General features: G+C 43.5%; 1 protein-coding gene across 1 annotated transcript in view; it reads left to right on the plus strand.

Moving 5' to 3' along the window:
* The window catches only part of AQP1 (aquaporin 1 (Colton blood group)), a 29,631-nt gene extending 23,320 nt beyond the window's left edge, over window positions 1–6,311 (plus strand). Inside the window, exons 2-4 of the mRNA XM_006120584.5 lie at window positions 751–915; window positions 2,973–3,053; window positions 5,184–6,311. Of these exons, the coding sequence (XP_006120646.1) occupies window positions 751–915; window positions 2,973–3,053; window positions 5,184–5,363 (426 nt within the window). The 3' untranslated portion in view covers window positions 5,364–6,311. The remainder of the gene's footprint in view (window positions 1–750; window positions 916–2,972; window positions 3,054–5,183) is intronic.
* Window positions 6,312–13,952: the final 7,641 nt, after the last annotated feature.

Raw genomic sequence — 13,952 nt, forward strand, 5'->3', positions numbered from 1 at the left:
TTGGTTCTGCTTATTGGCATGGAAACAAGATTGCTGTGTCTATGGCTGTCTTTGCTGGTCCATCCCTACAACTTGCTTCGCTTTAGATTAAGGATTCAGCAACAATTGTGTGGCAGTTTTGTCTTGCAAGAATTCTGTTCCTCCCCCCCCCCAACAGAGATCAGGGGCCTCCACAAAGCCAGACATTTTACAAACTGGTAGAAATAGATAGCCCTTGTCCTACAGAATTAATTTAAGCAGATGAGATAAAAAGAGGGGAAAGAAAAGCAGAGAGAAATTATGGCACTTGCCAAATTTCCCACAGTAAATCAGTGTCAGAATAAAGAACAGAACTTAGGTCTGCTGCCTTCCAGACCTGTGCTGTTACCCAATAGACCTCACCGCTTCTCTTTCTTCCTATATTTCTTTCCATGGTATTTATTGAAGATTTGGTGCTGTCTGACAACAGAGCCACGTGTCATCTGTTTCTACAGTGTCTAACTTTGGGGAAAACAATTCAGTTCAATGAGTAGGATATGTATAACTTTAAACCTACAGAGCTTATAACAGGGGCATTTGAGTACAGCAGCTGGTATTTCAACTGTACATTTTCTCTTTTTGGTCAATTAAAAATAATATGAGGAATCCTATTGCCTGACTGGCCTAGAGATTTTCACTGAGGAACTAATATCATGTGAGTTTTTAACTTTACATTTGAAATGAATGTGGTTCAGAATGTCTCATGAAATTCTTCTTCTTGTCTCCCTACAGCTTGCAGAGGGAATCAATTTAGGCCAAGGGCTGGGCATTGAAATCATCGCCACCTTCCAGCTGGTGCTGTGTGTCCTGGCCACCACAGACAGGAGAAGAAATGATATCTCGGGATCAGCACCCCTGGCTATTGGGCTCTCTGTTGCCTTAGGGCATCTTCTTGCTGTAAGTTTTCACTCTCATTGTAGATACTTTGCCCTTTCCCACGGAATGGTACTTGGAAGGATTTTCTAAGTGCGAGCTTACTCTGTTCATAACCAGAAAGCCAGAAATTCCAGCCTGCCTACCAAAATACCTTTGCTTGCCATCACCCTATCTTCCCTTAAACAGCCATTATCTTGCTGGTCCATCACCCTGCAATGCTCACAAGCCCTGCCAATTGAAAACTGAATGGCTGATCTTTGCACCCACTGTGGCAAAGGCCCTTCTTACCCGTGCCAGATTCAGCCCTTCTCCCTTTGGCGAGAAGGGCTTCAGGCAAAGGACCCCCTGTCTGTTGTGTCGGGGAAAGGAGCCTTTCCCTCAGAAGCACCTTACTCCTGTTTCTTGCTCTGTAACTATGATCATGGCTGTATGTATCTTTCTTTCTTTCCTCACTACCTAACAGGAGGGGCTTTTAAAAGATCTCTAGCATGCCTGAAGTGGAGTCAGCTGGCCCTAATTGATTCAAGGTAGCTCTGTCTCAGCTGACCCCTAATCTGCCTGAAACAGCTCTTTGTCAGCTGCTCCTAATTTGCCCACTCCTTGTTAACAAGGGAGTTGGCTTTTTTTCTCCCTCCTGGGGCTGCCTTTCTCCCACTCTATTGCAGCCCTCTGATCTGACCTTGTCACACCTTAGGGACATTGTTATACAATGATAATGATATGGATCACACAATACCTTTATTTCCCAGTGCAACAGCCTTCACCTAGGCTATGTCTAGAATGGCATGATTTTCCGGAAATGCTTTTAATGGAAAAGTTTTCCGTTAAAAGCATTTTCGGAAAAGAGCATCTAGTTTGGCACAGACGCTTTTCCGCAAAAGCACTTTTTGCGGAAAAGCGTCTGTGCCAATCTAGATGTACTTTTCTGCAAAAAAGCTCCAATCACCATTTTCGCGATCGGGGCTTTTTTGCGCAAAACCAATCTGGGCTGTCTACACTGGCCCTTTTGTGCAAAAGTTTTGCGCAAAAGGACTTTTGCCCGAATGGGAGCAGCATACATGAGATCGTCAGTGCTTTTGTGGAAATTCAAGCGGCCAGTGTAGACAGCTGGCAAGTTTTTCCAGAAAAGTGGCTGATTTTCCAGAAAAAGTGGCCAGTCTAGACACAGCTCTAGACTCACCAAGGACTGACCCTAGAACCAGCAGAGGTGAATGTCACAGTATGCCCACCAAGAACTGAATTACACCAGCTCTGCTGCTCTCCAGACAAATTTCTTTCCTTTTCCCATGAACTGCATACTCCTCCCCTGCTGCTCCTGAAATATCTTCCCAGTTCCTGCATTCTATGCAGCCCTTTGTTCCTTCAAAACCTTGCTCCACAATGACTTGGCTTGAGTCATCAATGCTCAATATTCTACATTTTGAAAAGAATTATAACAAAATAAGATAAAACAAAGAATTAGCTTTTTTTGAAGATAAGGAACTTCATCACCTTGTTTGATGAATGCCTCCCCATTCTCCAGCTTGGTCTCATGTGTCTCATATAAGCTCAATGTTAAGTTCTTGGGGATATGAACCGTGCCTATTGTGGCCTTTGTAAGGTAGCATGGACTCATGGGATATACACAAATATTGACAGTAAGAGAGATTACTGAAACTACACAACCTCCGATTTTAAGAGATGATTTTAAAGCATATACAGATGCACCAAGTTGATGCACTAGGATGAATACTGGCATAACTCTATTAAAAGTGAAGCTACATTGATTCACAACAGTTATGAACCTTAGGTGAAATCTTGGTCCCATTAAAACAATGGCAACGTTTCCGTTAACTTCAATGGGTGGGGCTCATTGAAGACAATTCTGTTCACCCCCCACAGAAGCTCCCTTCTTATTATTTTCCATTCCATTCCCTATAATGCTCCATAGATGTCTCCATTAAGAATCAAATTGGGTTGGTCACAAACCTCCTAGGTGATAAGTAAGGATAGATTTTACTGCATTTAAGAGACATATATTTTGTTGTTGTGCAACTCCTTACATTCCAAATCACTTTTATTCTCTTTCTCTCTTCTAGATTGATTACACTGGTTGTGGAATTAATCCTGCCAGGTCTTTAGGTTCAGCTTTGGTTGCCAGAAACTTTACTAATCACTGGGTAAGTCCAAATCATTTGTTCCACAGGAATTTATTCTAGGGACAAAAACTGAAGATGAAGTTAATAAGGATTATTAAGCATCGATGTGTATACCTATAGCTAAGATTTTTGGACAAGAAGTATTGTAAAAGTATGTTTGCAGCACAAACATACAAACTTTAAAAGCTATTGAGCCAATAATATAATACATCATTCAATAAACATAGCATTGTTTCAGTGCATGAAATAATTGCATGCAAATCACAAACTTCTCAATATTATCCCTTATTCAGTATTATCCCATTTATCTTACTCTGAACATTCTTTTAGATTTGAACTGACTTGTTGCAAAGTTCTGGCCAAGTACTCAATAGTCAAGTTGTGTTTCTGAGCTGTGATTGGTCAACCACAGTAGGAGCACCCCTAGACTTAGTAGATCCTTCAAGGTATTTATGCACCTAAATCCCATTGAAAAAAATGGCAACCAGTCATCTAAATACCTATGAATACATGAAGGCTTTGACCCCATTCAGGAAAGCACTTTAAGCTCATGAATAACTTTAAGCACATGAGTAGTTGTTTTGAAGTCAATGGGACTATTCATGTGGTCCAGGTTAAGCATCTACTTACATGCTGTCCTGGATCAGGGTATTGGAGAGTAAGGGTTATTTTGAGGGAAGGGTTTTATCTTGAAATAACCCCATTTTTTTCTCTCAAAATAGAGCTATTTCGAATTAGTGTCATAACGCGATTATGCAAGTGAAGTGCAGGATATTTAAATCCCCGCTTCATTTGCAGTTTCGGGTGTCTGCATTTGCATTCCTTGAGAGAGGAATGAAATGTAGACATACCCTTTGAAAATAGTTATTTCGAAATAGAGGTAGTGTGGAAGCTCCGTTGCTGCTATTTTGAAATAACTACTCCCCAGAGTCATTCAGAGTAATTACTCCCCAGTGCTTCCTGGGTCTCTAATTCAAGGCAATGCATCCACATAAGGAAGCCTGGCTTGGACTAATTTTGAGGCTTCTCTGTAGTTGGGACAGGCTATTTTGAAATAGTTATTCTGGGAGTTATTATTTCAAAATAAATTATTTTGAAATAATTTCCTAGTGTAGATATGCTCTAAGTATGTCCATTTTAAGGCACAGGATAAGCTGTTAGGGTATGTCTACACTACCCCGCTAGTTTGAACTAGCGGGGTAATGTAGGCATACCGCACTTGCAAATGAAGCCCGGGATTTGAATTTCCATGGGTTCCCAAACTGGGGGGCATGAAGAAATTCCAGGGGAGGCATGAGGCAACCCAGCCCACCTCCCCAAGTTGTGCTGCTATTTTTGTTACTTTTGTTTTTTGTCCCCTCTTTTTTTTTTTTTTTTTTTTTTTTTGGCTCAACAAGTTTTGCTGCTATTTGGGAGTGAGGGTTTCTCAAAAATCAAAAAGGGTGGTATGATGCCAAAAAGTTTGGAAACCACTGGTCTAGACGTTCTCTTTCGAAAAATCATAGTTTGCATTCAATAGCACCTTTTTTCGTAAAATGAGGTTTATCGCGATCGAAAAAACTGCCACGTACTTTCGATTTATTTTCAAAAGAACGTGGAATCAGTCTAGATGCAGGTGAAGTTTTTTTTTAAAAAAAGTAGTCTAGACACACCCTTACTGAGAAACATCCAAAATGTTTTACCAGAATGTGCCTAATTTTAGATATTCAACCACCCTGGCAATATTACCCTAAATGACTGCTCAAAATGCACAGCAAGTCATCATCAGAACCAAGATTAAAACTCTGGAGTTCCTGGTTCCTGGGTCCCCCACAAAATCCATTATATGACTATTTCTAGGTCTAATCCAAACACAGGTTGTTTCCAACCACAGGGAGGAGGGATAGTTCAGTGGGTTGAGCATTAGCCTGCTAAACCCCAGCCTCTGAGTTCAATCCTTATGGAGGACACTGAAGGAATTTGAGACAAACATTTGTTAGGGATGGTACTTGGTTCTGCTGTGAATGCAGAGGTCTAGACTTACTGACCTTTCAAGGTCCCTTCCAGAGATAGGCAATCTCCATTAATTTATTTCCAAGAATGGCCCTCTAGAGCAAATGGGTATTTTGGGAAGCACTGAAAGAATTACCCGCCTTGCATGTTGTATTTCAGATCTTTTGGGTGGGCCCAATCCTGGGAGGTGCAAGTGCCTCCTTGATCTACGACTTCATCCTGGCTCCTAGAAGCAGTGACCTGACTGATCGTATGAAGGTCTGGACCAGTGGCCAAGTGGAAGAATATGAACTGGATGGCGATGACATTAACACAAGGGTGGAGATGAAGCCAAAATAAAGAAGAATGCAGGGAATGGAACAAGTGTTTCTGGAGATGTTATCACTATTATAGACTCTTTGTAAACAAATAAGCAGTACTTCCGGGAGGTTTTTAATTCACTAGGGTTTTCCATTTCCTTGCCCCCTTTCATGCTAGCCTTTTCTATCTGGCTTTTAAGTACAAAGGAGATGAAGCCAAAATCATTAGACACGTGCGTGTGAGCTAGTGGGTGAAGTTAAAATTCTGAATCCCCAGATTTATGGCACTGTATTGAAAGGAATCGGTCCCCCAATGTCTACAGTTATGATGCTAAAGTTCAAATGACCAGTGTAAATCCTGTGACAGTGGAATGCTAAAACACATGATCTTGCTCTGCCCATAATGGGATTTTTACTAGACAGAACGCTTTACCATAAAGTATGAGGCATAATAAGCACAAGAAAAAATTCTCTCCAACTGTGGGTCCAAAAGAATCATTTAGAAATAAATGCATCTAAATGAGTTATTAGTTATATGGAACGTGACTGAGCTTGCTAGACTTCATGCAATCTCTAAAACACTGTACCACACCTGCTCTCAGCAAACGTCAAATTTGCAAGGGCCAGAAACGTTACATCTTTCAATCTTATATTCTCCCTGCACAATCTCAACTGCAGCCAGCAGATTTAAAACAAAATCTGAATTTTCTGATTCCAGGGAACTAATAACAACAAGTCAAATTGGAGAAAAATTACAATGGCCACCAGAACAACAAATTGCCAATATGAAATCAGGATTTGCCTATTCCTGTGGCTAGTCTGCTTTTGTTAATCTTGCATTGATAACTGTGCATCTTAAATAAAACAGAAAAAAATAAAACCCACCCCACTTTGTTTTAGTAGCTTATACTGGGAAATTCAGGGACAATGTAACACAAGGTATGAGTATATTCTAAGTGGGAACAAATAAATATTTTTTGAACCTAAATACATTTTGGGGTTATTTCCTCTTTATATATATATATATATATGTTTTATATTAAAAGACTAATAAACTGTTTTGTAAGAAAATAAGAGAAGAAAACAGGAAAAGGATTGTGGTAAAATGTTATGCAAAATAAATGACACTGGACATGCAGGGAAAACTAACACAAAAATCTATAAGACTATTTTCTGTTTTTATTTTTGTGCTACTTATTATTGCCTAAGTAATACCCAGTTGTAGATGGTTGTGTGTACTAACTGCAGACTATATTCAAAGCAGATACATTTTAATATACCTTTCTTCACTTAGATTATCACCTTTAAATAAGACATTAGCCCTGGGGGTATCTATATAAAAGATTGCACACTTTGAATTCACCCAGCCCATCAATTGATATTGCTATGGATCTATTTTCATGTCAATGAAACAGCATTGATTGGGTAGGCAGCCAAAACAGGATTGCAATTGATAGGAAATTGCAGGCAATTCATTTCACGTACAGCACATAAAACTAAAAATGCCAAGAAAATTTGGAATACATTCTCCTTTCTTGCATTCACATTTGGTATATTATCCCATGTATTATCTACGTAAATATGGCATGGTTGGATTTTGGACCAGTTTAGAAATAAATGAAATCAGTTGTATTGATACACTAACTGATCATGACTCTTGATTTTTAACCTGCTATGCACTGCAGTGTAACTTCAGTTTGTAGTCCAATATTCAGTACCCTCCATTTTCCCCCTGGAAAGTGGGAAGAGGGAAAGAGGGAAGGTCCTTTCTTGGATTGAGAACTGGTTAAAAGACAGGAAACAAAGGGTAGGAATAAATGGTAAATTTTCAGAATTGACAGGGGTAACTAGTGCTGTCCTAGGACCAATACTATTCAACTTATTCATAAATGGTCTAGAGAAAGGGACAAGCAATGAGGTAGTAAAGTTTGTGGATGACACTAAACTATTTAAGATAGTCAAGACAGAAACAGACTCTGAAGAACTTCAAAAAGATCTCACAAAACTGAGTGATTGGGCAACAAAATCGCAAATGAAGTTCAGTAAACTTCCGATAATCCGGCACCTTTAGGACCCAGGGGGTTCCGGAATATCAGATATGCCGGACTATCGGAAGGTGGGGGCTATGAGGGGTCTGACGCCAGACCCCTCATAGCCCCCCCTTCTGATAGTCCAGCTCTGCCCCAGGCATTCCTGATTCAGCCGCTGCTGGTCAGTTTCAGCAACGGCTGAATCCCTGCAGCATAGCAGCTGGAGTGCTGCTGGGTTGGTCCAATAGCGCCGACCCTCTCCGCTACTGGACCATCCCGACAGCACCCCAGCTGCTCTGCCCCAGGTGTCCCCAAGTCAGCTGCTGCTGATACTGATCAGCGGCTGACTCCAGGAAGCCCGAAGCAGAGCTGATCTGCCCCGGGCTTCCTGGAGTCAGCCGCTGGTCAATTTCAACAGCAGCTGAATCGGGATGCCTGGGACAGAGCAGCTGGGGCGCTGAGGGGTTGGTCCCCACAGTGCCGCACCTCGGCGCTACTGGACCAATCCAGCAGCACCCCAGCTGCTCTGTCCCAGGTGTACCCAAGTCAGCTGCTGCTGAAACTGATCAGCGGCTGATTCCAGGAAGCCAGGGCAGAGCAGCTCTGTCCCGGGCTTCCTGGAGTCAGCTGCTGGTCAGTTTCAGCAGCGGCTGAATCGGGGACAGCTGGGGTGCTGCCCGGTTGGTCCCACAGCCCCGAGGGGCAGCGCTACGGTACCTACCCAGCAGCACTCCAGCTGCTCTGCCCCAGGCTTCCCCGATTCAGCCACTGGTCAGTTTTAGCAGCGGCTGAATCAGGGAAGCTGGGGGCAGAGCAGCTCCAATGGTCCGGCTGCCCAGAGCACTTCCGGGTTCCTGATGGTGCCAGACAATCAGATGCCAGACCATCGGAGTTTTACTGTTTAATGTGGATAAGTGTAAAGTAATGCACGTTGGAAAAAGTAACCCCAACTATACATATAATATGATGGGGGCTAATTTGGCTACGACAAATCAGGAAAGAGATCTTGGAGTTATCGTGGATAGTTCTCTGAAAACGTCCACACACTGTGCTGCGGCGGTCAAAAAGGCAAATAGAATATTAGGAATTATTAAGAAAGGGATAGAAAATAAGACCCAGAATATCTTACTGACCCTGTATAAAACTATGGTACGCCCACATCTTGAGTACTTTGTAAAGATGTGGTCTCCTCACCTCAAAAAAGATATTTTGGCCTTGGAAAGGGTTCAGAAAAGGGCAACTAAAATGATCAGGGGTTTGGAACAGATCCCATATGAGGAGAGGCTAAAGCATCTGGGACTTTTCAGTTTAGAAAAGAGGAGACTGAGGGGGGATATGATAGAGGTCTATAAAATCATGAGTGGTGTGGAGAGGGTGAATAAAGAAAAGTTCTTTGTTAGTTCCCATAATATAAAGACTAGAGGACACCAAATGAAATGAATGGGTAGCAGGTTTAAAACTAATAAGTGAAAGTTCTGCTTCACACAGCATGTAGTCAACCTGTGGAACTCTTTGCCAGAGGAGGCTGTGAAGGCTAGGACTATAACAGAGTTTAAAGAGAAGCTAGATAATTTCATGGAGGTCCATAAAAGGCTATTAGCCTGGGGATAGAAATGGTGTCCCTGGCCTCTGTTTGTCAGAGGCTAGAGACGGATGGCATGAGACAAACTGCTTGATCATTGTCTTCGGTCCACCCCCTCTGGGGAACCTGGTGCTGGCCACTGTCGGCAGACAGGCTCCTGGGCTAAATGGACCTTTGGTCTGGCCCAGTACGGCTGTTCTTATGTTCTAAAGTGTGGTGATAGTTATGTTTGCCAATTCTTGGAGGAATTGTCTCATAGTCAGAGTTTGCACTGCACATAAGACAGTGGAGACTTGAGTTGGATTGGGGCCTTACATGCTACAGAATAATAAATAATAATAATTAATAATGTATCAGAGTAAAACATTATAAAGTTTCATATGTCGTGTCAGAGGGACAGAGGCATTAATTGCTAGAGGCATCTGTGGGAAACGAGACAGAGAAAAGCAGGAAGTTAGATCAATATCACCTTTAACCTCCAGGATTCATTGGCCAGATTAGCCGGGTAGATGCACAGAGGTGGGATAAGCTGTTCAAACAGGACTGAAGAAACTTATTCATGACTCAGAGCAAGGGGTAGCTGAGGATGAATTCTAACTCCATGAGTCACAATTTGTTTTCTGGTCTGCTGGTTGCTTAGCACAGGATGCAAAGTACTGCCTGGGCCCTGAATATATAAAACTAGGCTGCAAAGCCCACATCCCTGCAGATATTTACTCCCATTGGCCTTCTCCACTTTGAGACAAGGACTTTCTCTTTCTATTTGGTGTACAGCGTGCCTAGCACACATTGGGTGCCAGATCTTGGGAAGGATTCCTAATATTATCATATGAATACAAGACTTTTTAGTAGGAAAAATACCCATTTCACCAATGCAAATCTTGGCACCTTCTCCTGATGAGTTTCCTGGCATAGGGTTCATTGCTGGCACATCAGTGTACATGAATCTGTGTTCTATGATCTGAGGAAGTGGGTCTGGCCCACAAAAGCCCGTCACCTATTAAACCATCTTGTTAGTCTTTAAAGTGCTACATAGTTTTTCCTTCTGTTCTTTATTGTTACTAGTGTTATGAATGTCTTCATTCCATGCAACAGATTTTGCATGTATTGCAAATCCTCAGAACAGCCCCTTGCATGGTATGGCGAGGGTTGCCACCTGGCTGGGTTTTGTACTCCCTTTTTAGTTAACAGATTAACACACAAGGGATGTTCTGCCCTGTGCCTCCCTGAGGGTGAAGTGGGAAGAGAAACTTCCAAGACCCCAGCCTGCTTGGGAAGGCCTGGCTGCTTTCCCCTCCCTCCCAGCATGCTCTGGGGTCAGGTAGGCCTTCTTGTCCCTGTGTTGGCAGCAGGTGGGTGAGTTTTTTGTGACTGGGCCACCCGCATTGCCAGCAGTTGATGAGTTTGACAGGGCCCCAGGGTGCAGTGGTGAGTAGCAGGAGGTAACAGGCAAAGAGGCCTACAGATACCCCAGCTCCTCATGTGCTGTTTATGATGGAGGGTTGGTTATGCTGCTGGGGTGCGGGGTAGAGTCTGCTGGGGGACAGCTAGGAGAGGAAGAAAGAGCAGGCTGCTGCTGCCGCTGCCGCTGGTGGGGATACAACGGCTGCTTTTTCTGCTTCTCAGAGAAGGCAACACTACTAAGCCCCAGAGGGATGCACAAAAGAGGGAGCAATCTCTGCCTGATCCAGTGAGCATGATCAGACCTCACCTCCTGGCCTGGGGCCCCATGGCACAAAAGGACAACAGGAGGAGCCCTGGGTTAGGACTTTTAGCTCAGTGATCAGGGTACTCTGCTGGGATGTAGGAAGCCCCAGGTTCAAATCTCCACTGTGAGGGGAAACGGGATTTGAGGAGGGATTTGATGTCTCTTGGGTGAGTGCCCTGACTAAGGCCAACCTTAAGACTGAGGGGGCCCTAGACAAAACTATTAAACGGGTGCCCCTGTGCCCATTGGCAGCCCAGAACAGCAGCAGGATGACTTTTGTAGAGATCTGATTTTATAATCTTCAGCAACACACTCTTGAAATATTTTAAAGCAAATTTTAAATGAATGTCCTGTGAACTAACACGGTAAATTCGGAAACCGACAGGATTGGGAAATGCCTGTTCAATGGCTTCATTACCACTGGAATGGCTCTGTCACAGGTTCCATGTCCTGCTAATAGGCCTGGCAGGCTTTTTCACTTTTAAGTTCAGTAGATCCTCTCTGGAGGAAGCAGAGTCACAGACCAGGGACAGGAACAGAGATTGGTGGTTGGACAGTGGCACCCCAAATTTTCAGTCGCCCTATGCAGCTGCGCATTCTGTGTATGAGTAAGGAGGGTTCTGGCCCTGGCCGATGGACTGTGGATCCATGTTGGGGGAGGAGAGGCTCCCTTTGGCTCTCCTGTTGAAGCTTTTAATTTGTGGGGAAATACTTTTTAAAAGTCACTGCCACCGTGGAGCAAACCCAGATGCTGCCAGGAGTGCTATCCCTGTCCAGCTATACAATCATTCTCACTCTCTTGTTCAATGGTTTACCCCTCAATGCGACAGCTTCAGCAAGACACAATGAGAGAGCTGAGTCTCCCCAAACCCAGCAATGGGGCATACACCTGCAAAGTGGAAGAGCCCAATGCACATCCCTTCTCGTCTCCTGCCCAGATGGAGGGGACACTTGAACCAGGGATCTCCTAAGCCCTAACTAAAGGCTCTAACCACTAGGCAGAAAGTTCTGAGGCAGCTGCTCTGCCTCCTCCCCCTTCCCGCAAAAATGGCACTGGCACCTCACACGAGAGACTTTGCAGCTGGGAATTCCAAGCGGAGGGAGGCGCCTTCCTGCAGCTGGGAGCTTGGCGCCTCTCTCTGTGAGAAGGGCAGGGCTTCGGGCCCACTTGTCTCCTTGGCATCCCCCATTGGCTAGCTCAGGCATGGAGCTGCCTAGAGTGCTGGCTTTTGTGGATCCCATTGTGAGGCGTCTGTCTCCCCCACTATTAATTGCACAGGAAGCCTAGGTGCAGAACTCAGACCTAGTTTTCTAGGCGCCTAGAATTTAGGTGGGGTGACACTAAGCACTGCCATGACCAGGGCTATTTGTGGCTCTATATAGCTAAATAAAGCGCCCAAGTTCCATGGTGCTGAAAAGGAAAAGCTTAATGATGTATTCAAAGTACTTGGATCATGCACTGGGAACGTCAGTTTCTAAACAATACAAGTCAAGACCATAATTACTAATAATTTCCTTTTCCATTCATACTACAAGTCGTTTGGACTGCGCTGGACAAAGGCCCTTATAGTATTCAGTTTCCAAATAAAATAACATAGTAGGGGGATGCACCATAAACAAATTCAAAGTCTGCCATGCAGTAGTAGGTACTGGTACAAGGACAAACATCAGATACACCACACACACAGGCATGAGGATATCGGCACCCATTGAAGTCAATGAAATCTTTTGGTTGCTGGTGGCTCCAGTCCTGACAGAGGGGCAGTTGATAAACCATCTTTCTGCTCTGCATGTAACAGGTCTCAAATAGGCTACATCTAGACTGCAGGCATCTTGCACAAGAAGCTTTTATTGGAAGAGATCTTCCGCAAAAACTTCTTGTGCAAGAGCGCATCCGCACTGCAAAAGCGCTTTGAAAAAGCCATGCGCTTTTGCGAAAGAGAGCATCCACATGGCATGGATGGTCTCTCAAAAGTAAGCTCTGATTTCTAGGCACAGAATGGCTACCGGGACACCTGTGCTTTTTTCCTTCTTTCCTCTTTTTGCTCAAAAAAAACCCTCTTCCCCGTCCACACACACTTTTTTGCGAAAGAGCTCTTTCGCAAAAAGGCGTTCTTCCTCATAGAATGAGGAATACCTTTGCCAGAAAAACCCCTCGGTTCTTTCAATTTTTTTGTGCAAAAATATGCTTGAGGTGTGGACATGCTGTGAGTTTTTTCTGAAAAATGGCCGTTTTTCCGAAAAAAAAACTCTGTAGTGTAGACATAGCCATAGAAATGAATTGGACAAGTTTAAAAACCTCCCATTATGATTAGGAATGCAGGGTATACCTGACCCACAAAAAGCATCTGTCAGTCCCCATATGAGAAGCCAACTAAACCAGCGTTTCTCAATCTCTTAAAATTGGTGACCCCTTTTTTGAAGACAAATGGTTTTGCAACTTCTTTGCATTTACTCTCAAAGTAAGGGCTTGTCTACAGCAGTGGTGGTGCTTCAGTTTAGATATTAGCTAAGCTGATGGGAGGGGGTCTCCCATTGTTATAGTTAAAATCCACTTTCTGGAGAACTGGTAGCTAGGTCGACGGAATAATTCTTCTCTCAACTTAGTACTGTCTGCAGCAGGGACTAGGCCCACTTTACTCTGCTGAAGAGTGTGCAGGTTTCTCATCTCTGTGCAGCATAGCTATGATGATATAAGTTCCCAGTGTAGGCCAACCCTAAGAGTTAAAAAAGCCCATGTAACTGATGTGCATGTGTAGGTCAAGAGGTTGATGGAGAAAATTTGACTTGGAATGTTAAGGGCATGTGGGGAGTGGTAGAGTGAGCTATTTTTTGCTTTACATTTTAACAACATGTTCAACACTTCACAACCCTCCCAATGGCCTTTCATAGCCTCTGGAGGTAGTGACCTAATGGTTGACAATCACCAAAACTGGACCATTAGCCTAGTGTTTGAGAATTCTCCATTACTCCTGGTTGCCATTGTTATGCTGTATCAGAATCAAGAACATGTGTGATCTTTTTAGAGAGCTGTTCCATCACTCCCAGAAAATGATGCCTTTCTATTACTCACCTATCAAAGAAACAGCTGCCATTCTTTGTATGGTCTAGGTACTCCTATTTCCAGAGCCCTGCATAGATATAACCTTGGTATCCACATGTGCAAAAATGATCTGAAGAAATTTGCATCTACATCCATAGATAGATTTGCAGATATAATGTAAATATCCACAAATGGGGACTGACTGGCTCAGCAGCAGTTCTACAGAAAAGGACCTGGGGATTACAGTGGATGAGAAGCTGGATAGG

Source organism: Pelodiscus sinensis, chromosome 2, assembly GCF_052426305.1.
Source record: "Pelodiscus sinensis isolate ZL-2025 chromosome 2, ASM5242630v1, whole genome shotgun sequence".
NCBI lineage: Eukaryota > Metazoa > Chordata > Testudines > Trionychidae > Pelodiscus > Pelodiscus sinensis.